Source organism: Mesocricetus auratus, unplaced genomic scaffold (assembly GCF_017639785.1).
Source record: "Mesocricetus auratus isolate SY011 unplaced genomic scaffold, BCM_Maur_2.0 Super-Scaffold_100037, whole genome shotgun sequence".
NCBI lineage: Eukaryota > Metazoa > Chordata > Mammalia > Rodentia > Cricetidae > Mesocricetus > Mesocricetus auratus.
Genome location: NW_024429215.1, coordinates 3,086,849 through 3,112,366, shown reverse-complemented (window position 1 = coordinate 3,112,366; position 25,518 = coordinate 3,086,849). Strand labels below are relative to the sequence as shown.

The 25,518-nt window shown below is 38.9% G+C and overlaps 2 protein-coding genes across 3 annotated transcripts in view; one reads left to right on the top strand and one right to left on the bottom strand.

Annotated features, from left to right (window-relative positions):
- LOC101844785 (zinc finger protein 54-like) overlaps positions 1 to 25,518 on the bottom strand; it is a 1,121,204-nt gene that overhangs the window by 34,488 nt on the left and 1,061,198 nt on the right. The gene's annotated exons all lie outside the window — the stretch shown is intronic.
- On the top strand, positions 1,101 to 25,518 carry LOC101838637 (zinc finger protein 431-like). Of its 2 annotated transcripts, XM_021223424.1 has the most exons (5): positions 1,101 to 1,229; positions 21,895 to 22,021; positions 22,617 to 22,677; positions 23,949 to 23,966; positions 24,135 to 25,518. In XM_021223424.1, exons 1-5 carry the CDS (start codon positions 1,227 to 1,229, stop codon positions 25,411 to 25,413), a joined length of 1,488 nt encoding a protein of 495 aa, XP_021079083.1. In that variant the 5' UTR covers positions 1,101 to 1,226; the 3' UTR covers positions 25,414 to 25,518. The 2 variants fall into 2 exon arrangements, with proteins under 2 accessions (XP_021079083.1, XP_040589846.1); XM_040733912.1 differs by having other exon boundaries at positions 23,949 to 25,518.

Below are 25,518 nucleotides of genomic sequence, written 5' to 3'. Positions count from 1 at the left end.
ACTCAGCCTCATAAACAGAAAAATTCCTGGATTCTTCAAATTTTATTGGAAGGCAACCATTGCTGGAGTATCAGGACCAACACCTAAAACATTCTAATAAATCCATTTCTACATATATGCAGTGATTCATTCTACCAGTCCTTTTGATATAGAGAACCATGAATAATGTAATTGTGGTTTTTATTTTATTTTCAATTCCCCACTGAGGAAGCTGTGCTGGCTCACAATAGTGATTGTAAACACATTTTCCTTGCTCCATTATTCTCTAAGTATTCAACATTCCATGGAGGCTACTCTGCATTACTATTCATTTGTCAACATTTTGCTCTAAATTCAGGAATGTAATTCCTAATGCAATGGAGCCATTATCCAGCTTTCTGAAGGGAGAAAGTAACATTATCTTATCTGTGATCTAACTCTTTATATTCTTCCCTGGTTTGCCTAAGTCCCTATCGCAACTGGATAAAAAGCAAGTTCAGGTCACCTGACCTCAGTATGAAGCCACATAAGAAGCCTCTCCTAAAAAAAAAAAAAAAAAAAAAAAAAAAAGAAGCCTCTCCTATTGGTTCCCAAAATCACACTTTTTGGGGGGGAGGTTTGGAGACAAGGTTTCTCTGTATTGTTTTGGAAGTTGTTCTGGAACTCGAACCATAGACCAGGCTGGCCTAGAACTCACAGAGATTCCCCTGCCTCTTCCTTCTGAGAGCTGGGATTAAAGGCGTGCACCACCAACACCCAGCTGAAATCACTTTGTAGTTGTTAACATTTTGGCTACTTTTCAACCTGTGTGACAGAAATTCACTGGACTACACATAGTACAGAGGGCTGTAAAAGTTTGAGAGCTACTCTGTGTTCAGAAAAAAGAACAGGAAGTGCCTAAGGAGATCAGGGGACAGCAGGGTCTGCCACACCAGCCAGAGGCAAACACTTTTGAAATGCTTATCTGCTGACTCAGTAAAGGTTTTTGTTTAGTTTGAAAGGCAGGATCAGGAACCAATGGGCTATGTCTTAAAGCACAGTGTAATCCTATTGGAGGAGCTCTTGTCACTCAGGCTTCACTAACCAATCATGACCTCGAGGCTATCTGCCACTCAGAAGTTCTGCTGCGTCCTTCCTGCTGCTCTCTTCAGGCTTGGCTTTGCAGAGAAGCTTTTCTGTGGTCTTGTGTGCTGTGCTGTGACTACTGCTTCAGGGCGCTGAGCCTAGAGGAGCTTGAAAAGCACAACATGGTGAGTTTGGGGTTACCATCCCAAGACTAGTAGAAGAGACTCTTTGAGCCATTGGAACCAGTGTGGCGGGTCCTCCCCTGGCTGGCTGGGAGGAAGTGGCCAGAAGCAGAGTTTGCCGTGTTACTGCTTAGCCATCCTTTATCCTGTGTGGTCCTAATGGTCCTATGTGCCCCAGTTTATTTTTATGTGGTCCTAAGAGACCTGCATGTTCTTTGCAATTCTCTGGGTCAGCTGGCAAACTCTTAAGTATGTTCCCTCTGCTGTCTGTGCATGTGCAGAACATTGGATTGGGACTGTGTTTTGAAATATCCTGGTTGATATCACTGTTAAATGAAAGCACCCTTAGTGCTTGTTCTGTGACTATCAAACACAGATTGGCAAACTCAGAGAGCTCCAGTCCCTTTAGTATTCCAGCAGTTCTGCACTTTGAATGTTTAATATTTATGCTTTGGATGCTTTTGGAGTTAATTACGTAGATATTGCAAACAATATTTCCCTTGTAGAGAAGCACTCCACTGCTAATCTGTGATATGGAAGTGTAGAAGTGATGGCTGTAGAATTAATACTATACAGATTTCCTAGTTCTTTGAAGACATTAAGTCACTAAATAGAATTTAGGTAATGGATGACTACATACTAAATATTCCAAAGACTAATATTATGCTATTCATGACTGCTAGAATCTGGTAAATTAGATGTAGATGATTGTTCCTTAGATTTAGGCAGCTCTAACAAAAAAGGAGACAACTCCTATTTAAAAGCACCAGAAATGCCTATCCCTCCATTACAATCAGGCCTCTAAAGGCTGCTCAAGGGACCATTATGATGTTACAACCAACATTAAGTCCTGGTGTCCCATAAAGTACATTAAGTCTAGAGGAGTTGCATCTCCAGTCTTTTGCAAAGCAGTTTTGTGTCTTCTATATTGATGGAGTGGCCTTGAACCCTATCTGTACCCCCCCACCGGGCACTGCTCTTGTTATCCTGACAAATTGCCCTAAATATTGGATTAAAAATCTGAAGCTTCAAGCATCTTAAAGTACTAGTTTGAGGCACATAGTTGACTGTCCATTGCAGAAGAGGGAAAGGAATTATGTTTGAAGCATGGTTTCCCCCTTCAGAGCAGAAGAGGGGGAAACAGTGCACTGTGCACACTTCAGAGGGAAACAAATGAGGTGGCAGCAACATCGCAGTCTGAAGATGAAGGCAGTGAGATGCAGGGATCTGCATTTTGAAGAAGGACTGATGGGGCATGGGATCCTTGTGGGGACATGCTGTGACTTCTGTCACAGCACTAGACCTGCTTAACTAGTTGACTTGGGATCACTTGGTGTTTGCAGTGAATATAGGATACCAAATTAAAGATGAGGTGAACAAGAGATTAAGGACAGACAGAATCCAATTGTGTCCTTGTCTCTAATTCAGGAGAGTGAAACTCTGTATGCATCCCTTAAATTTGTCTTCTAGGCAAGTGTGATGATTTTGTTCAGAGGTATACAACTGAGAAGGATGCTATGTATGTAGGTACTGTCTGCTCCTGGTACCATACATTTTTATTTTTATTTTTATTCCTATATCTTATCTCAGGATGACATCTGAGGAATGAAACAAAAAATTGTTCTTTTGACTCCTCATGAGCATTGAAACCCATGCACACTTGTGCACCTTCATGTGAACACACAGATAAAATACCAACAAAAAGTAAACATTAGGAAGAGTGAGAAGTGAAAATGTCTATGAATTTTTCAATAAGACTGATTTTTGTTGCTTGAGGAAGGTTATAGTTTGAAAGTTAAGAAGGCTCCTTGAAGTCTTTTTTTTTTAAGATTTGTTTATTTATTATGTATACAGTGTTCTGCCTGCATATATTTCTGCAGGTCAGAAGAGGGCACCAGGTCTCATTACAGATGGTTGTGAGCCACCATGTGGTTGCTGGGAATTGAACTCAGGACCGCTGGAAGAGCAGCGAGTGCTCTTAACCTCTGAGCCATCTCTCCAACCCTCCTTGAAGTCTTAGTGATGGAACATTATTCAGAAAAGCCATTTAAGTTAAGAGAGTTAGTAGGAATGATTGAGTGTAAATTAGGGAAGCAGATGTTCTGAGGAGTAATGGCTATAGGGTACAAGAAAGTGTCCCTTCATTAGAGGAATGAAAGAACATAAGAAGAACACTACTTGTCCTGCTATTGTAAACAATTGTGTTCTATATTACACTGTTTCCAGATACACACATTCCACAGTGCTTTTGTGGGTGCCAGAAAACAAATTATAGGGAATTTCTTTCCTTCTGACATGTGGACTTGTGATTCAAACTAGCCTTTAGCCTTAATTGTAAAAGCTTTTATTTTCTTAGGCAACCCCTATGCCCTCATATTTTTATTATCTGTATGAAATGTTCAGAGCTAATTTGCATTCGTTTCGGTGGATCTTACTCAAATAGTCTTGCTGTGTTGTGCCCAATTCTGAACCCCAAAATCACTAAGAGTCTTTTGTTGCAGTTTAACAAGCTAACCCCATTAACTCCTGACTTTCAGCCATCCACAGAAGCTGATGGTTACAGAAAAGACCCTGAGAAATCATGAGGCAGGGATCTTAAAGCACAGGGTATAGGGAGTTATCTGGGGGCATGAAACAGACTCAGTACTGGTGCGCTTAAAGGTTTGGATAGCCTGCCCTTTGTTAATTGGCCAACTGGCTCTTATAGGCCATAGGCCCTTCCAATGCAGTTGCTATGCTCTGCACATCACTGCTTTACAGAGCTCTCTTTCCATGGGACCACCATTGCCTTCTGAGATTTCAGAAATTCCTAAAGTCTTGGAATGTCCTGGGGACAAAAATGGTGGTCATCATTGATGAAACTTCTTGGTAAACTGGGAAATGTTAATGAGGCAAGCACCCACATAACAGTTGTTTTGAGGCATTGGGTTGTATTGGGTACTTTGGAAGACCAGCTGGTGTTCATGATCATGGAACCATTTCTCAATCCTTCCCCTACTTTTTTGGGGGATATGGAGTCTCTGTGTAGCTTAGGTCCTCCTCACATGTGTCCAAGCACTTGTGGGTTTTCTTTTGTTTGTTTTTTTGGTTTTTTTTTTTTTTTTTTTTAGGTTTTTCGAGACAAGGTTTCTCTGGCTTTGGAGGCTGTCCTGGAACTCACTCTGTAGACCAGGCTGGCCTTGAACTCACAGAGATCTGCCTGCCTCTGCCTCCTGAGTGCTGGGATTAAAGGCATGCACCACCAACGCCCGGACACTTGTGGTTTTTAAAACCTTCACTGCAAATTCAGTTGATTCTCTTAGGTCTGACTTTATATGTTTCTTAGTCATTTTCCTTTTCAGATTCTAATATTCTTACATTGCTCGCATTGTTTAGTGTTTTGTTGATTATGTGGCAAAGGAATTTTCTATTGTGGCCCAATCTATTTGATGTTTGGCATGCTTCATTGTACCTTCAAAGGCACCTCATTAATTCAGGATATTTTTCTTCTGTTATAGGAAATAATATATACACCTTTTTCCTGAGTTTCTTTTTCCTCTATTCCTGTCATTCCTAGGTTTGGTCTCTGCAAAATGTCCCACATTTCTGGGATGTTTTGTGTCAGGAAATTTATAGGTTTAACATTTTCCTTGGCTGATCTATTCATTTCTTGTAGCATATCTTCAGTGCTTAAGGTTCTCTTTTCCACCGTCTATTCTATTGGTGAACCTTGTCTCTGTGCTTCCTGTTTGCAGTGCTCAATTTTTCATTCCTGGGATTCATTCATTTGTGTTTTCTTCTCTTTTTTGTGGCATGGATTCTGAGACAGGGTTTCTGTGTGACTTTCAAAGCTGTCTAGGAACTAACTCTTAGCTGACAGGGATCTGCCTGCCTCTCCCTCCTGAGTGCTGGGAGTAAAGGCTTGCATCACCAACACCTGGCCTATTTGTGTTTTCTTTATTGTTTCTATTTCCATTTTCAGGTCGTAAACAGTTTCATGAATTTGTTTTAAGTACTAGTTTGTTATTTTCTTTGTTTTATTTAAGGAAATGATTGTTAGCATGTTTTTTTTTTTTTTTTTTTTTTTTTTTGGTTTTTCGAGACAGGGTTTCTCTGTGGCTTTGGAGGCTGTCCTGGAACTCACTTGGTAGTCCAGGCTGGTCTTGAACTCACAGAGATCCGCCTGCCTCTGCGTCCCAAGTGCTGGGATTAAAGGCGTGCTCCACCAATGCTCGGCTGAGTGTTAGCATGTGTTATGATAGTTTTTATTAGTTATAATTTAATTATTGTTTATTTGGACAATGGTAAACCTTCACATGTCTTTATTTTATGAAATGTTACTATATTTTGAATTTCTTGAGTGTATTGGTTTGGAGCCTTATTGTGGAGAAACAATTGTAGTTTTTTACTCTTGATTTTTGAGTCTTGTCTCTCATCTTTTCTTGACTTATCTGTGTTTTCCAGTAGTTAGTGTCATCAATGTTGTATTTTTGCTATTTAAGTTACCAAATTGTTTGCTACATTGGTATTTTTTTCATTATCTTCTCATTCATTGTCACTGTGTCCTAGTTAGCTTCAGGTGTCAACATATCAGAGCCTACAGTCACCTGTGGAAGTTTTCCTCTCAGAATACCTTGTTGCTATGCTTTGAGAAATTCTTTTTTCATTGATGATTTATGTGTGAAGACCTTTTCTTTTTCTTTTTTTTTTTTTTTTTTTTTTGGTTTTTTCAAGACAGGGTTTCTCTGTATTGTTTTGGATGTGAAGACCTTTTCACTGAGGGTGCAATATCCCTAATAAAATTGGCCTGGTATGCATTAGACAGCTAGCTGCAAATTAGATAATGATTAAGTAATAAGAAATCCAGGAAAAAAGACTCTTCATGGTTTTGGCTTCAGTTGCTAGCTTGACTTTCTATCCAGAGGAAATTTGTTAGAGAATTCAATCACAGCAGCAGAGAAAAAAGGTGGAACAAAAATGGGACACCAATCATTATTTGGTTGTTGGGCAGAACCTGAGAATTTCATCTTTGGGAAGAATGTGGAAGATGTCAGGTCTTTGGAAGGCCTTGCATATCTTTAGACAGAGATTAATCAGCTGCTGTGGAAGGACCTGGAAGTTGACCTTGTTCAGGGGAATGACAGGTTGTGGAGGCCCAGGTCCTTGGATTTCAGTGGGAAAGAAATTCCATGGTAAATTAGGCAAGAAGAAATTTGTTTGTTAATTTGGCTTCTAACCTTTCTTATTATACCCATGCCCCTAATATATTGAGTAAGGCAGAATCAAATAATAATGTCTTGATTTCTTAATCAGAATATTGATCTCTTAGAGAGCTATTTACTGATAAATCATTCAGGACTACAGTAAACAAAAAGTAAGTGGATCATAAATAAATAAAAATTCTATGGTTTGAAAAGAATATCAACACTAGGTAGCTCTAGATGGCAGTCAAGTGCTGAAGAGATGTTGGAAGTTTCAGGGAGATTATCACCCTTAAAGAGAAAGCCCTTGCTCTACATTGAAAGCTTAGCTAATTACTGGAAGGGTAACAGTCCATGCTTCTGTGCCCTCAGTTAGCATAAGGTTTAACAAAGTGATTCCTAGATCTAGGAAGCAATTTTATACAAATCATGCTACAACTGTGGCCCATGTCAGAGACGGTCCATCAGGATTTGGAAGCCAAAATTGGTGAATCATCAAATGTTGTACAGGTTCTGGAAACAGGAAAGATTCATAATTTAAGGCCATGCATTTTTTGGCTGTCATTTGATCTCAGCACTCTTGTAGGTATGTGTGTTTTGTAAAGTCAGAGTTCCAGTGAGGTGACTGTGAGAGTTCACTGGATGATGCTGTGAGGAAAAAGCCTGGGTTGTGTTTTGAAACTTTAGATGCAGAGATGTTTAAGCCACAAGACATCTTCCATGGAGAGCAGCATTTGCTGAGTGGAGGTAACCAAAGGGAAAAATGTTTGGGAAGTTGTGAGGATAGATCCACCTATTACCTTTGAAACTGAATCCCCATGTGTCTCACACAGAGCTACTAGATTTGATGGCTGCCCTGCTGGTTTTAGTTTTGCCTTGGTCCAATATTCCCTTACTATGTTTCAACTTCTCTGCTTTGCAATGGGAATGGATTTATTGCAAAGTTGTAACTTTTCTTTTTGATTGTGCAGGTTGACACAGTCATGATATTGCCTTGAGTGTCAAAAAAGACTGTACAATTATTTGAACAATGTAGGGGCTTTTGCTGAGTAGGATGATCACTGGAGTGACTAAATAATTTTCTTCATAGGTGACCCTTTGCCTATAGGATGCTGCATTTGCACATGCATCTCTACTTGGCTGCTTTTTGGTGCTTGTGTAAGCTTTAGTAGGAGGACCCTTTCTGGAAGAAATTCCTTATTGGGGATGGAATTTTTGGTTTATAATCTCAACCCATTTCCTATTTTGTTTCTACTGTGTTGTGGTTGGCAAAAATCAGCCATCTGCCTGTCATGACTTAGCTAACATTATAGATAGCATGACAAAACCACATTAGATACAAGTGAGGAAATTGTTATTCAATGCTAAGATATTTTGCCTGTTTAAAAACATGGTCTTTTTTGTTGTTGTTGTTTCTGAAGACAAGGATGACCTGAATAACACTGGTTGTCCTAAAAATCACTTCAAAGACCAAACTGGCCTTGAATTCCGAGACTCATGTGACTCTTGTTCCCAAATTTTGGGATTAATGCTGTGCCAATGTCTTTAGGTTGATGATGCCTCTAGTGTACAAGTTTTTGTACACTTCAAGCATATGGTGTTTTGCTGAACTTCACCCACAACTTGAGTTTCTAAATTCAGCAAAGGATGTCATTCTCTTTCCCAGCCTACCAGTATTCATGACATGAATACTGCCTGAGTCTTCTGAGTCACTGGATTACAGGTGTGTGGCATTCTTTCTGATTGTTGTTTTTATTTTTTAAATGAATATGATTCTTTGTCTGCATACAGTGATATGCACAGCATGGGTGCCTGGTCCTCACAGTAGTCATTAGATGTTCTTGCAATGGATAGTTGTGGTCCCTGATGCAAGTCATGGCTTGCATGTGAGCTCACCTCTATGCTAGTGCTACAAGACTTGTTAAATTTTTTTGGCTTCTCTCCTGCTTTGTGTTGATTATTGGTGATCAACATTTACATTGTAAATGTCTTCACCTGTCTATGTTTAAATGCTTAAATGCAGTTCCTTTTTGTAAGATTTGCTAAAGCTACAATTTAAACTGGAGCACTTCAGATTTTATGAAGATGAATACAGGACAGGAGTGAATGCACAACTTCTTATAGGAACTTCAGAAAAAAATACACCTCTCAGTTCATCTTATCTTTATTGCTTTTGTCATTGATGTTTGCATGGGAGACAGTTTCTTAATATTTACCTCTTGATTGAGTAGACTAGGCTAGCATTCACCTGATAGGCAGATACACTTATCTCTCCTTCTGAGTATTGGGACTAAAGTCATGAGTCCTTAAACCAAGCTTGCTCAAAGTTTTATGGTAATTATTCACACAGTCTCTCTGATGGATACTCAGTCTGTTTATCTGTTTGCAAGTCTCTCTGTGTCTGTTAATAGTCATTTCTATTGTGAGATAATATCCCATTCAGAACATTCAGAAATGATAGAGGTATAACCCATCAGGCTCCTTCTAAAGTGACTTAAATATAATACCTGTGCATAGAATAAGAATGGGAAAGTACAACATTATATGAGGGAACTGTCAAAGAGTATACATTGACAGTGCTGCCTAATCATGCTTTTCGGTTTTAAACATGTATGGGATATTTTAAGGTAATTAAAAAAGTAACACATTATAAATCTTATTTTTCAGAGGGAGTTATGCTTTATTAGTATATATTATAAATTTATATACATATATAAAATCATAAATGCACCCCACATTATGTTTTCATTATTAAAATTATCATATTCAAAGGTTTTTTCATTTGCTTGCTATTACTGCCAAAATTGAAGTTACTAACAAAAAAGATCTTAAATTTAATTTAATAAACATAAAAATGTTTTCTTTTACATTGCCAAAATAAGTGCCATTTATACCAAATGTCCAAAATACAAGCATGCCATAAACCTTTTAACACCAATGATAGAAAAAAGTCACTTCAATAGTATTTTCTGGTATCAAAATGAAAGTATGCTTTTGATATTTCAAATTTAGGCAAAATACCATATTTGCAAAAACCAAAGGACATTTTACTTTTCGAAGAATGCAAACAAAAACAGAATCTATTCATTTAGCAAATGCATGCCAAGAAGAGCAGATTACTAAAAGCTAATTGTCATTAAAACTTTTTTTAAATTTTTTTTTTATTTTCCATTTTAAATTTAGATAAGAAACGAGGTTGCTTCACAAGTCAGTTCCAGGTCCCTCTCCCATTCCCTCCCCTCCTCCCGTGCCCTCCCCCCAGCCCCCCCATTATCCCCTCATTCCCCCAGGGAGGGTGAGGCCCTCCATGGGGGGGTGTCCATAGTCTGTCATTTCATATAGGGCAGGGCCTAGACCCTTCCCCAAGAGTTCAGGGTGAGAGTGCACCTCACATTGTTCTATGGGAGTCCAAAGTCCGTGTGTATACTTGGGATGGGTACTGATCTGCTGCCCAAGGCTCAATAGATTCCCTAGGCCTCCTCACTGACACCCAACTTCAGGGGGTATTGATCAGTCCCATTCTGGATTCCCAGGCTGACGCCTGGGTTTCAAGAGTTAACCTTTGTCTAGTCAGCTGTTTCTGGGGGTTAAACCAGCCCAGTCTTAATCCCTTTGATCATCAGTACTCCCTCTCTGTTACTGGCTTTCTTGAGTTCAGCTCAGCACTTAACCAAGGGAGTCTGCCTCTTCTTAGATCAGCCACTAAATGAAGTTTCTGTTTCCCAGACTCTCTGGCCATAGGATTGTAGGCTGGCACTCCCCAGATCTATGTCTAAAATCCATATATGAGAGAGTACATGCCATGTTTCTCTTTTTGTGACTGGGTTACCTCACTCAGGATGGTTTCTTCTAGTGTCATCCATTTGCCTGTGAATCTCATGATTCCATTATTTTTTTCTGCTGAATAATACTCCATTGTGTAGATGTACCACATTTTCTCTATCCACTCTTCGGGTGAGGGACATCTAGGTTGCTTTCAAGTTCTGGCTATTACATATAAAGCTGCTATGAACATAGTGGAGCAGACATCTTTGTTGTATGAATGGGAATCTTTTGGATATATGCCTAAGGTTGGAGTTGCTGGGTCTTGTGGTAGGTTTATTCCCATTTTTCTGAGGAATCTCCATACTGCTTTCCAAAGTGGCTGAACCAGTTGGCACTCCCACCAGCAATGGAAGAGTGTTCCCCTTTCACCACATCCTCTCCAGCATAAATGGTCATTGGTGTTTTTGACTTTAGCCATTCTGACAGGAGTGAGATGGTATCTCAGAGTTGTTTTGATTTGCATTTCCCTGATGGCTAAGGATGTTGAGCACTTTCTCAAGTGCCTCTCAGCCATTTTAGACTCCTCTATTGAAAACTCTCTATTTAGTTCTGCAGCCCACTTTTTAATTGGGTCCTTTGCTGTTTTGGAGACTTGCTTCTTGAGTTCTTTGTAAATTTTGGAGATCATCCCTCTGTCAGATGTGGGATTAGTGAATATTTTTTCCCATTCTGTGGGCTGCCTTTTTGTCTTGCTGACTGTGTCCTTTGCCTTACAGAAGCTTCTCAGTTTCAGTAGGTCCCATTTATTAATTGTTGATCTCACTGTCTGTGCTACTGCTGTTATGTTCAGGAAGCTGTCTCCTGTACCAATTCGTTCAAGGGTACTACCCACTTTCTCTTCTAAGAGGTTCAGTGTGGCTGGATTTATGTTGAGGTCTTTGATCCATTTGGACTTAAGTTTTGTGCATGGCGATAAACATGGATCGATCTGCATTCTTCTACATGCCAGTCTCCAGTTATGCCAGCACCATTTGTTGAAGATGCTTTCTTTATTCCATTGTATATTTTTAGCTTCTTTGTCAAAGATCAGATGTTCGTACGTGTGTGGGTTAATACCCGGATTTTCAATTCGATTCCATTGGTCTACCTGTCTATTTTTGTGCCAATACCAAGCTGTTTTCAGGACTATAGCTCTATAATAGAGCTTGAGGTCAGGGATGGTGATGCCTCCGGACGTTGCCTTGTTGAACAGGGTTGTTTTGGCTATCCTGGGTCTTTTGTTTTTCCATACAAAATTGATTATTGTTCTTTCAAGGTCTGTGAAGAATTGTGCTGGGATTTTAATGGGGATTGCATTGAATCTGTAGATTGCTTTTGGCAGGATTGCCATTTTTACTACATTGATCCTACCTATCCAAGAGCATGGTAGGTCTTTCCATTTTCTGAGGGCTTCTTTAATTTCTTTCTTTAAAGAATCAAAGTTCTTGCAGTACAGATTTTTCATTTGTTTGGTTAGCGTTACCCCAAGGTATTTTATGTTGTTTGTGGCAATTGTAAAGGGTGATGTTTCTCTGATTTCTCTTTCAGCCCTTTTATTATCTGTATATAGTAGGGCTACTGATTTTCTTGAGTTGATCTTGTAGCCTGCCACTTTGCTGAAGGTGTTAATCAGCTGTAAGAGTTCCCTGGTAGAGTTCTTTGGGTCATTGATGTAAACTATCATATCGTCTGCAAACAGTGAAAGTTTGACCTCTTCCTTCCCAATTTGTATCCCCTTGGTCTCCCTTTGTTGTCATATGACAATAGCTAGAACTTCAAGTACCATGTTGAAAAGGTATGGACAGAGTGGACAGCCTTGTTTTGTTCCTGATTTTAGAGGAATTGCATTGAGTTTCTGTCCATTTAGTTTGATGTTGGCTGTTGGTTTACTGTATATAGCTTTTATTATGTTTAAGTATGTCCCTGTTATCCCAGATCTCTCCAAGACCTTTATCATGAAGGGGTGCTGGATTTTGTCAAAGGCTTTTTCAGCATCCAGTGAGATGATCATGTGATTTTTTGTTTTTCAGCTTGTTTATATGTTGGATTACATTGATGGATTTTCGTATGTTGAAACATCCCTGCATCCCTGGGATGAAATCTACTTGATCGTGGTGAATGATTGTTTTGATGAGTTCTTGGATCCGATTTGCCAGTATTTTATTGAGTATTTTTGCATCAATGTTCATGAGGGATATTGTTCTGAAGTTCTGTTTCTTACTTGTATCTTTGTGTGGCTTGGGGATCAAGGTTATTGAAGCCTCATAGAAAGAGTTTGGCAAAGACCCTTCTGCTTCTATTGTGTGGAACACTTTGAGAAGAATTGGTATAAGCTGTTCTTTGAATTTCTGGTAGAATTCTGCACTGAGGCCATCTGGACCTGGACTTTTTTGGTTGGGAGACTTTTGATGACAGCTTCTATTTCCATAGGGGTTATAGGTCTATTTAAATTGCTTATCTGTTCTTGATTTAGTTTTGGCAAATGATAGCTGTCCAGGAAGTCATCCATTTCCTTTAAATTTTCGAATTTTGTGGAGTACAGGTTTTCAAAGTATGACCTAATGATTCTCTGGATTTCCTCAGAGTCTGTTGTTATGTCCCCCTTTTCATTTCTGATTTTGTTAATTTGCGTGTTCACTCTCTGCTGTTTGGTAAGTTTGGACAAAGGTTTGTCTATCTTGTTGATTTTCTCAAAGAACCAACTCTTCGTTGCATTGATTCTTTGTATTGTTTTCCTGGTTTCTACTTTATTGATTTCAGCCCTCAATTTGATTATTTCCTGGTGTCTACTCCTCCTGGGGGAGTTTGTTTCTTTGTGTTCTAGAGCTTTTAGCTGTGATGTTAATTCTCTGGTATAACTGTTCTCCTGTTTCTTCATGTGAGCACTTAGTGCTATGAACTTCCCCCGTAGCACTGCTTTCAAAGTGTCCCATAGGTTTGGGTATGTTGTGTCTTCATTCTCATTGAATTCGAGGAAGTCTTTAATTTCTTTTTTTATTTCCTCTTTGACCCAGGGATGGTGCAGTTGAGCATTATTCAATTTCCATGAGTTTGTAGGTTTTCTGCAATTTGTGTTGTTGTTGAATTCTAATTTTAAGGCATGGTGGTCTGATAAGATGCATGGAGTTATTCCAATTTTTTTGTAGCTGCTGAGGTTTGATATGTTGCCAAGTATGTGGTCGATTTTTGAGAAGGTTCCATGTGGTGGTGAGAAGAAGGTATGTTCTTTTTTATGTGGATGAAATGTTCTATAGATATCTGTTAATCCCACTTGGGTCATTACATCTATTAGACCCTTTGTTTCTTTGTTGAGTTTCTGTCTGGTATTCCTGTCTAGTGTTGAGAGTGGGGTGTTGAAATCTCCCACTATAACTGTGTGGGGCTTTAGATGAGATTTATGTTCTAATAATGTTTCTTTTACGAATGTGGGTGCCTTTGTATTGGGGGCATAGATGTTCAGGATAGACACTTCATCTTGGTGGGTTTCACCTGTGATGAGTATGTAATGACCTCCTTCATCTCTTTTGATTGATTTTATTTTAAAGTCTAGTTTGTTAGATATTAGGATTGCTACCCCTGCTTGTTTCTTGGGTCCATTTGATTGAAAAATTTTTTCCCAACCTTTAACTCTCAGGTAATGTCTGTCTTTGAGGGTGAGGTGTGTTTCTTGTATGCAGCAGAAGGAAGGGTTCTGTCTTCGAATCCATTCTGCTAGTCTGTGTCTTTTTATGGGTGAGTTAAGGCCGTTAATATTGAGGGATATTAATGACCATTGATTGCTCATCCTTCTTCGATTTGCGATGGTTGTTGTTGGTGGAATTATGTGTGGAATTTCACCCCTTTGTTCTTTTGGCTGTTGGTAGAGAGGGATTCTCTAATGCTTATATTTTTCTGGTTGTAGTTAGCTTCCTTGGGTTGTAGTTTTCCTTCCAAAATTTTTTGTAGGGTTGGGTTAGTGGACACATATTGCTTGAATCTAGTTTTGTCATGGAATATCTTGTTTTCTCCGTCTATAGTGATTGTGAGCTTTGCCGGGTATAGTAGTCTGGGCTGGCATCCATGGTCTCTTAGTGTAGGTAGAATATCTTTCCAGGACCTTCTGGCTTTCAGAGTTTCCATGGAGAAATCAGGTGTAATTCTGATAGGTCTGCCTTTATATGTTACTTGAACTTTTTCCTTAGCTGCTCTTAATATTCTTTCTTTATTCTGTATGTTTGGGGTCTTGATTATTATGTGGTGAGGGGATTTTTTTTTGTGGTCCACTCTATTTGGTGTTCTGTAGGCTTCTTGTACCTTCATTGGCATGTCTTTCTTAAGGTTGGGAAAGTTTTCTTCTATGATTTTGTTGAATATGCCTTCTGCCCCTTTGAGGTGGATTTCTTCTCCTTCTTCTATACCTATTATTCTTAGGTTTGGTCTTTTCATGGTGTCCCATATTTCCTGGATGTTTTGTGTTAAGGATTTGTTGGATTTAAGGTTTTCTTTGGTTGATAAATCCATTTCTCCTAGTGTATCTTCAACACTTGAGATTCTCTCTTCCATCTCTTCTATTCTGTTGGTAATGCTTATATTGGTAGTGCCTGACTGTTTGTCCAGCTTTTCTATTTTCTGCCTTTCTTCAGATTGTGTTTTTTTAATGTCTCTATTTCAGTTTTCAACCCTTGCAGTGTTTGCATTGCTTCTTGCAATTTTCTGTTTATCTGTTCGTCCATTTGTTGCCTTTTATGAATTTTTTTGGTTTGTTCTTTCTTCCATTTCTTGCATTTTTTGGTTTGCTTTTTGTTCCATGTCTCCCATTTTGTGCTTTGTTTCTTCTTCCATTTCCTGCCTTTTTTGGTATGTTTCTTCTTCCAATTCTCACATTTTTTGCTTTGTTTTTTCTTCCATTTCTTGCTTCATTTCTTCTTCCATTTCCTGCCTTTTTTGGTTTGTTTTTTCTTCCAATTCTTGCATTTTTTGGTTTGTTTTTTCTTCCATTTCTTGCATTTTTTGGTTTGTTTTTTCTTCCATTTCTTTGAGGGATTTTCCAATATCCTCTTTTAGGGCCTGTATCATTTTCATGAAAGTGCTTTTAAGGTCGTTCTCTTCTGCTTTGTTCGCATTGGAATGTTGGGGTCTTGCTGGTGTGGAGTCTCTAGAATCTGGCGGTGTCATATTTGTTTTTCTGACTGTGTTTTTGTATTGTCTCTTTCCCATCTATTCTTCTAGTGGGTGCAGAAACAGCCCCTTACTGGTCTGGGGACCAGAGTTCCCTTTTGGTGGGTTCTAGCAAGTCCAATAATCTGGTGGTTCTTCTATTCCTTGTCCAAATGCTGGTCCCGTTGGTGGAGAAGAAGAACAGGAATCTGGGGCACTTTGCCTCCTACCTGGTCCCCTGGACTCTATGCTGGGTCCTGTTGTACCTGATCCGGAACCACTACTCCCCTGGTCTCCCTGGCTCCTTTGGTTTCCTGGTCTCGTTGGTGGGAGAGAAGATCTGGAGTCTGGGGTGCTTGGCTCCCACCAGGATTGGGAGCTCTGTGCAGTTCCCAGGCGATCTGCAGGCACTGGAACACAGGCCAGGAAGCTGGCCTGTTTACCTGATACTGCCAGCGGAACAGCTGCTTCCCTGGACTTCCAGCCTCCTCTCGATTCCTGGTCTCATTGGTGGGGGAGAAGATCTGGAGTCTGGGGTGCTTGGCTGCTGTCAAGATTGGGAGCTCTGTGCAGGTCCCAGGTGATCTGCATGCACTGGAACACAGGCCAGGAAGCTGGCCTTTTTACCTGATGCTGCCGGAGGGATAGCTACTTCCCTGGACTCCCAGGCTCCTCTCGTTTCCTGGTCTCGATGGTGGGAGAGAAGATCTGGATTCTGGGGTGCTTGGCTCCCGCCGGGATTGGGAGCTCTGTGTAGTTCCCAGGCGATCTGCAGGCACTGGAACACAGGCCAGGAAGCCGGCCTGTTTACCTGATGCTCGTAATTAAAACTTTATAATGGCATTTTCAAATGACAGGACATTGCACTTTGCATGTCCGAAGGATTACACATGTTCAGTAATGTATTGTTGTACACTGCCTAAGTCTCTAAGTTTGTTTAAGACATACCAGCTATAATAGCATTGCATTTATGCTAACCAATGATTGATCAGTAGACTAGGCTAAAACTCAGATGTAAGAAAAATGCTTTTCAATAAGAATTAATGATAGAAGCAATGGGTAATTTTGTCATGATAAAGAATCAACCCTACAGATGCAGTTGTTAAAAAAATGAACTGTCCAACTTTTCCAGAAGTATGATTCGGTCCTCATACCTAATTGGCAGATATGTGTTGCCAAAGGTTATTTTTGGTTCCATAATGTCAACCTGTGTCTGTTCATTAGGAAGTTGAGGCCATTGATTTAGAAATATCAGCAATTAGCTGGGCTTTGGTGGTGCACACCTTTAATCCCAGCACTCGGAAGGCAGAGGCAGGCGGATCTCTGTGAGTTCGAGGCCAGCCTGGTCTACAAGAGCTAGTTCCAGGACAGCCTCCAAAAGCCTCAGAGAAACCCTGCCTTGCAAATCAAAAAAAAAAAAAGAAATATGAGCAATTATATCTATTAATTCATGTTATTATTTGTTCTTGTTTGTGGTGGTGGTGGTGGTGATGGTATGTGTATGAGAGCATGGCTTTCCTTTTTTTTTTTTTTTTTGGTTTTCAGAATGTCAGGTTATTTATTTCCTGTTTTCCTATGTGACTTTAGTTCCTTGGGTTGGATTTTCCCTTCTAGTATCTTTTGTATTGCTGGATTTTTGCAGAGATACTGTTTAAATTTGATTTTATCATGTAATATATTATTTTCTCTAGTTATAGTGATTAATAATTTCCTGGGTATAGTAATCTGGTCGGGTGTCTGTGGTTTCCTAGATCCTCATCCCTTGTGTCCAAGCACTTACGGCTTTTAAAATCTTCACTGCAATGTTAGGTTTAATTCTCATAGGTCTGATTGTATATGTTACTTGTTGTTTTTCGTTTGCAGAGACTAGCATTCTTACTAGTTTCTCTTTGTTTAGTCTTCTGATTATTATGAGGCAAGGAGAGTTTCTTTTCTGGGCCAATCTATTTGATGTTTGGCATGATTCTTTGTATCTTCATAGGCACCTCTTTAAATTAGGATATTTTTCTTCTGTTATAGAAAATGTTATATACACTTTTTCCTGAGTTTCTTCTTTTTCCTCTATTGCTGTCTTTCCTAGGTTTGTTCTTTGCTTAATGTCCCAGATTTCTGGGATGTTTTATGCCAGGAAATTTTTAGATTTAACATTTTACTTCACTGATCTGTTCATTTCTTCTATAACTTCAGTGCCTAAAATTCTCTCTTCCACCATCTGTTCTACTGGTGAACCTTGACTCTGTGCTCCTGTTTGTAGTCTTAAATGTTTCATTTTCTGGGATTCACCCATTTGTGTTTTCTTCTCTATTGGGGTGAATATCGAGATAGGGTTTCTTTGTGGCTTTGGAGGCAATCCTGGAACTAGGTCTTCTAGACGAGACTGGTCTTGAACTCACAGAGATCCTCCTTACTTTGCTTTCCTATTTCTGGAATTAAAGGCATGTGCCACCACCACCAGGCCTATTTGTGTTTTCTTTATTGTTTCTATAACTATTTTCAGGTCATAAACATTTTGTTAGTTTCTTGGAACTGTTAGTTTTCTTTTCCTACTTGTATTTAAGTTAAACAGTGGTACTATGTTGTGTGATATTTTTTACTACATATAATTTAATTATTTTTTTCTCTGGACAATTATAAACCTTCACATGTTTCTATTTTTTGAAATGTTACTATATTTTGAGTTCCTTGAGTGTCTTTGTTTGGAGACTTTCTGTGGAGAAAAAAAATCAGTGTTTTGTTTTTGATCTTTGTGTCTTCTCTCACCATTTCTTGGCTTATCTCTGTTTTCCAGTAGTTATTGTCATCAATGTTGTATTTTATGCTGTTTAAGTTTGCAAAGTGTTTGATATATTGGTATTTGCTTTTCAATAACTTCTCATTCATTGTCTCTGTGTGCTAGTTAGCTCCAGGTGTCAACATACCAGAGCCTACAGTCATCTGTGAGAACATCAGCTAAGGATGTGTGCCCATCCAAATACCTGGCTGAAATTCCTTGAGAGGTTTTTTTCATTGATGATTGGTGTGTGTGAAGGCCTTTCCACTGAGTGCAATTACTCTAAGAACTTTGGTCTGGACTGGATTTGAGAGCTAGTAACAGATGACACAATGACTACACAATGAGAAAGCCAGGAAACAGATTCCTCATGGTTTTTGCCTTCAGTTGCTAGCTGGAATTTCTATACAAAGTGTTTACAAAGATGGACTGTCATATGACAGAATCAGTGAAACACCCCCATATATTCCCTCACAGAACTGGTTAGAGAATTAAATCACAGCATCAGAGAAACAAAGTAGAACAAAAATGGCATACCAGACATTATTTTATTGTTTAGCATTACCTAAGAATTTAATCTTTGGGAAGAATGTGGAAGATGTCAGGTCTTTGGATGTCAAAATGCTTAGAAAGCTCTAAACAGAGATTAATCAACTGCTGTGGAAGGAACTGGAAGTTGAGTGTGTTCAGAGGAATGACAGGTAGTGGAGACCTAGGTCCTTGGATTTCAGTGGGAAATAAATTCCATGGTAAATTAAGCTAGAGGTAATTTGTGTGGTAATTTGGCCTCTAACCTTTCCTATTATGCTGATGCCCCCAAGATTTTCAGTAAGGCAGAATCAAATAATAATGACCTTATTTCTTGTACAGAATGTTGATCTCTTAGACAGCTATTGCTGATGAATCATTCAGGACTATAGTGGACAAAAAGCAAGTGGCTCATAGATAAATGAAATTTCTGTGGGTTGTTAAGAATATGAACACTAAACTGGGTGGTGGTGACACATGCCTTTAATTCCAGCATTTGGGAGGCAGAGGCAGGCGGATCTCTGTGAGTTCGAGGCCGGGCTGGACTGACAGCGTCCAAAACAATATAGAGAAACCCTGTCTCGTAAAACCGAAAAAAAAGAATACGAACACTAGGTAGTTCCAGATGGCATTCAAGTGTTGAAGAGGTGTTGGAAGTTTCAGGGAGATTATCACAATTAAAGAAAGGACACTTGCTTTATGTTGAAGGCTCAGCTAATTACTCAAATGATAACAGGGCTTCTATGCTCTCTATTAATGTAAAGGTTAACAAATAGATTCCTAGGCCCAAGAAGCAACGTTATACAATACCTGCTGCAACTCTGGTCCAAATCAGACAGGGTCCTTCACAATTTAGAGGCCAAATTGTTGGGATCATCAATGTTGCCCATGTTCTTTAAACAGGAAAGATGTAAAATTAAGGCCATGCAGTTTTTGTCTGTCATTTGAGGTCAGCACTGTTCTAGGAATGTGTCTTTTTTTTAGACTCAGAGTTCCAGTGAGATTACTGTGAGAGTTCGTTGCATGATGTTTTGAGGAAAAAGTGTGGGTTATATTAGAAACTTTAGATTCTGGGACATTTAAGCCATGAGATATATTCCATGGAGAGCTACATTTGTGGAGTGGGAATAACCAAACAGGAAATTATTTGGGAAGTTGTGGGGATAGATCCATCTAATACCTTTGAAACTGAATCCTCATGTGTCTGATATGGAGCTACTAGATTTGATGATAGCCATGCAGGGTTCAGTCTTGCCTTGGTCCAGTATTCCCTTACTATGTTTCAACTTCTCTGCTTTGCAATGGGAATGGATATTGTAGGTCATTGTGTGTTGGGAAGTTGTAACTTTTATTTCTGATTGTATAGGATGACACAGTCATGATTTTGTCTTAAGTGTCAAAAATGACTGTACAGTTACTTGAACACTGTAGGGGCTTTTGTTGAATAGGATGATCACTGGGGTTTTCTTCATAGATGACCCTTTGCCTATAGTGAACTAGGTCAGCATCTATTTGACTGAATGAAAAACTCCCAATAGGATGCTGCATTTACACATGAGTCTCTACTTGGCTGCTTTTTGGTGCTTGTATAACCTTTAGTAGGGCCAGGCGTTGGTGGCGCACGCCTTTAATCCCAGCACTTGGGAGGCAGAGGCAGGCGGATCTCTGTGAGTTCGAGGCCACCCTGGTCTACAAGAGCTACTTCCAGGACACCCTCCAAAGCCACAGAGAAACCCTGTCTCGAAAAACCAAAAAAAAAAAAATAATAACCTTTAGTAGGCTGAAAATTTCTGGAAGAAATTCCTTATTGGGGATGGGATTTCTCAACCCATTTCCTATTTTGTTTCAACTGTGTTGTAGTTGACACTAAACAGCCATCTGCCTGTCATGACTTCACCATCATTAAAGATAGTATCACAAAAGCACATTAGATACAAGTGAGGAAATTGTTATTCAATTGTTAGACATTTTACCAGTCTAATTTTTTTTCATTTGGTTGGTTTTATTTTTGTTTCTGAAGAAAAGGATAATATATGATTTCCTAAAAATTACTTTATAGACCATCATGGCCTTGAATTCTGAGATTTATGTAACTCTTGCTCCCAAATATTGGGATTAATGGTGTGCCAATGTATTTAGGGACTTTTATACTTATTAGTGGATGATGGGTCTAGAGAGCAAGTTTTTGTACATGTCAAGCATGTGCTGTGTTGATGAACTTCATACCCAGCTTTAATTTTTCAATTTGGCAAAGGATGTCATTGTCTTTCCCAGCCCAACAGTATTCATTACACTAATGCTGCATGAGCCTTCTGAGTCACTGGATTACAGGTGTGTGACATTCTTCCTGCCTGCTATGTTTATATGTATCTGTTAAATGAATATGATTCTTTACATACATACATTCATGTGTATAACATGTATGCCTGGTCCTCAAAGTAGAGAAAAGATGATCTTACAATGCATGAATTTGTTATAATGGATAATTGTGGTCCCTGATATGTCATGTTATCCGAAGTCACTACAAGTGCAGTAAGACCTCTTATGTGGCATTTCTCCTGCGTTGTGTTGATTATTTGAGATCAACATTTACATTGCTAATGTCTTCAACTGCCTATGTTTAAATACGTAAATCTTAAATATTCTATTCCTTTTAGTAAGGTTTGTTAAAATACAGTTTAAACTGGATGACTACAGGTTTCTGGAATATAAATACAGAACAGGAGTGAATACATAACTTAATATAGGAACTTGAGCAATAAATACAACTCGTTTCTTCCTTTAGTGTTTATTTCATTGATTTTTGCATGGGAGACAGGTCCTTAATATTTACCTGTTGCTATCCGGTAACAGATTCAGGAGACTAGGCTACCATTGAGCTGGTATGCAGATATACCTATCTCCTTTTTCTTGAGTGTTGGGGCTGAAGGCATGAGTCAATATACTGCGCTTGCTCAACATTTTATACTAAGTAATTATTGACAAACAATCTCAGATATAGACTCAATCTGTTGATCTGTTTGCATTTCTCCCTGTGACTGTTCCTTCTCTTTTGAGATAATATCCCCTTCAGAGCATTCAGAAATGATAGAGGTAAAACCTTATCAGGCTCCTTCTAATTGTAATACCTGTGTCATAGAGTAAGTATGAGAAAGTGCATCATTATATGAGGATAGTGTCAAAGAAGTATACACTTACAATGTTGTCTTAGTCATGCTTTTTTGTTTTATACATATATGGCATATTGTAGGATGCAGTAACCTATCAAGATTTGCATATCAACTTCACTCTGGAAGAGTGGGCTTTGCTGGATCTTACACAGAGGAATCTCTACAAAGATGTGATGCTGGAGACCTATATGAACCTAAATGCAATAGGTAATTCTTTGGGTTTAATTTCACTACTTATGATAAGAGGACAAATATTTCTTGCCACGCCTGCTGCGTAGCCTGTGTCTGAGAATGGGTGGAGGGTGTCGGGGATTGACAACACAGAGACTCGTTCAATGGTGTAAAGAAAACTTTAAGCAGGCCCCAAAAAGGCTCAAGAAACTTCCCAAGAATGGCCTCCCTCCAGAAAAGCTTCTGCTCTCTCCTTCCCCTGGCTGGTTCTGCTCTGACACCAAAAAACTGACTTGAGTGTGTCAGAAGAGGTGCTTAGTCTTTGGAAAAGGTCGAGGTCAGAGTGGTTCCTGTGGGCCAGTCCTTTTCAGGAACTTATTGCCCTGGGCATTGTATTGTTTTAAGTAAACATTGTCTTACAGCTGCCTACTTCTAGGCTGATGGGGAAGTGGGTCACTGCTCAAGGTCTGGTGTCCCCACAATTTCTTAGTTATTAAGGGTCTTTTGTAATTTTGAGTGAGAATGAAATAGATGGAGGAAATACTTCAGTCATGTTTCTAAGTTTCACTGATAGTTAATTTTTAAGCAATTTTCAATAATGTGTCACACTTTTTCTGGTCCTATATTTTAGGCTACATATGGGAAGATAACAACACCGAAGAACATTGTCAAAGTTCTCAAAGGCATAGAAGGTAAAATTTAATGTGTATGCTTACATAAATTTGTCTCTGAAGATAATTTAATATATACAGAAGTTACAAAGAAAACGAGCACTATAAATAGTTATACCGTAAAGTAAATTGATTATCATTAAATTGTCATGATATTATGTACCTCAACATCTGGTAAGTAAATTATGTTTGCAAGTCCTCTTTTAGGAAGGAAAATAAGATATGAATGCCTTAGATCTATTTGAGTCACAGCTCTATCAGAGACATACTGATAAGAATTGCAAATTCATTTAGTTTCACACCACTCATTACAGAAAGTATACATATTGAAAGGTGATAAATCCATTTCCAACAAATTCTCATCAGCAAATATTCCACAGTAAAGCTAGTTTTACTCATAGATGTTGCTAAGTACAGTGTGATATAGATAGTTAGAATCATGTCTAGGTGGGGGTGGTTATGTACATCCTTAATCCCTATTCTTTATGTCCATGAGGCACAGAAAGACAAACTATGTGATTGCAGGGATACAGTTTTTATTTCCTCGTCTTCCATTAGTAGTTATATCTTATGTCTCTCAGAGTACAAACCATATGAGCAAAGGGACATGGAAAGTGTCAATGTACTTCTCTCCATCTCAGAACAACTAGAAGATGTGTAGTAGTCTGCAAGTTGAATAGAATTGTTGAACATGATTCAAGTGTACAAGTGCTTGGCTGTACACCTTCATTGGGATTATTTCACCATTCTTACATTGGAGAAAAGCCCTGTGGGTACAAGCAATGTGCAATTATTTCCATTTCTCCTCACTCATTTTACAAATGTAGTTTGAGTCACAGTAGAGAAAAATTTGTCAGTGCAAAAAATAGGATAAATATATGAGTCTGTTCAGTTCTCTTCATGTATGAGAAAATTCTCATGGAGAAAAAGATGCATTAAAAGAGAACCAGGCAATAAAGGTTCTTAGCATGACAGGAATCTTCAAATATGCCAAAAATCCTTAATGAAGGGGAACACCATGAATATAAACAAAGTAAAATAAGGTTAATATCTGGTTAGTCTTTAGAATTAGACCAAATTGTAAAGTTAAATCATACTTAACAGTTTATTTAAAAAGTTTTACTTTTTAAAATCTTGATGTCCTTTTACTTCCAAACACAGTTCTCCCTCTCACCCCTCCTCTTGCCCTCCTGCCTCCTCCCACTTCTTCTCTCCCCCTAGTCCATCCCCAGCTCACTTCTCAGAAGATGTGAATGCAGTAAATCTTTTACTTGTATCAATTGTCCTTACAGGCATGAAAGAAATCCAACCAGAGAGAAACTGTCAGCACAAATTCAATATCATAAGTGCTCTGTATATGATAATCAGCTTCCAAGTCATGAAAGAACACATACTGTACAGAAAGTCCATGAATGCAATCAATGTGGTAAAGTCTACCTATGCCACAGTCATCTTCAAACGCATAAAAACACACATATTGGAGAAAAACCCCATTCATGTAATGAGTGTGGGAAAGCCTTCGCTTGTCCCATGACCCTGCAAATTCATAAAAGAACACATACTGGAGGGAAACACTATGAATGTAATCAGTGTGGTAAAGCCTTTGCAAAGAACATGTATCTTAAGGTTCATAAAAGGACACATACTGGAGTGAAACCCTATGAATGTAATCAGTGTGGTAAAGCCTTTGCACAGGTCAGTCATCTTCAAATACATGAAAGAACCCATACTGGAGAAAAACCCTACAAATGCAATCAGTGTAGTAAAGCCTTTGCACAGCACAGTCATCTTCGAATACATAAAAGAACCCATACTGGAGAAAAACCCTATGAGTGTAATCAGTGTGGTAAAGCCTTTGTTCAGAGCAGTACACTTAAAATACATAAAAGAACACATACAGGAGAGAAACACTATGAATGTAATCAGTGTGATAAAGCCTTTGCACAGCTTGGTCATCTTCAAGTGCATAAAAGGACACATACTGGAGAGAAACCCTATGAATGTAATCAATGTGGGAAAGCCTTTGCTCATATCAGTCATATGCAAAGGCATAAAAGAACACATACTGAAGAGAAGCCCTATGAATGTAATCGGTGTGGTGAAGCCTTTGCTGAGCACAGTGATTTTAAAGTACATAAAAGGACACATACTGGAGAGAAACCCTATGCATGTAATGAGTGTGGGAAAGCCTTTGCTCATCTCAGGACCCTCCAAATACATAAAAGAACACATACTGGAGAGAAACCATATGAATGTAATCAGTGTGGGAAATCCTTCGCACAGCTTGGTCATCTTAACGTACATAAAAGAACCCATGCTGGAGAGAAACCCTATAAATGTAATCAGTGTGGCAAGGCCTTTGCTGTGTATAGTTATATTCAAGTTCACAGAAGAATACATACAGGAGAGAAACCCTATGAATGCAATCAGTGTGGTAAAGCCTTTATTCAGAGCAGTACACTTAAAATACATAAAAGAACACATACGGGTGAGAAACCCTATGAATGCCATCAGTGTGGTAAAGCCTTTGCACAGATGGGTCATCTTCAGTTGCATAAAAGGACACATACTGGAGAGAAACCCTATGAATGTAATCAGTGTGGTAAAGCCTTTGCACAGGATGTTCATCTTCAATTGCATAAAAGAACACATACTGGAGAGAAACCATATGAATGTACTCAGTGTGGTAAAGCCTTTGCTAAGCAAAGTCATCTTCAAGTACATAAAAGAAAACATACTGGAAGAAAACCAAGTTGATGGCAGAGTTCTGTCAAATCACATAAAATACACTGTGTTACAAGTTCAACAAACTGAGGTGATAAATGAAGGAGGTTTCCTAGAACTGTTTGTGAAATTCTCTGC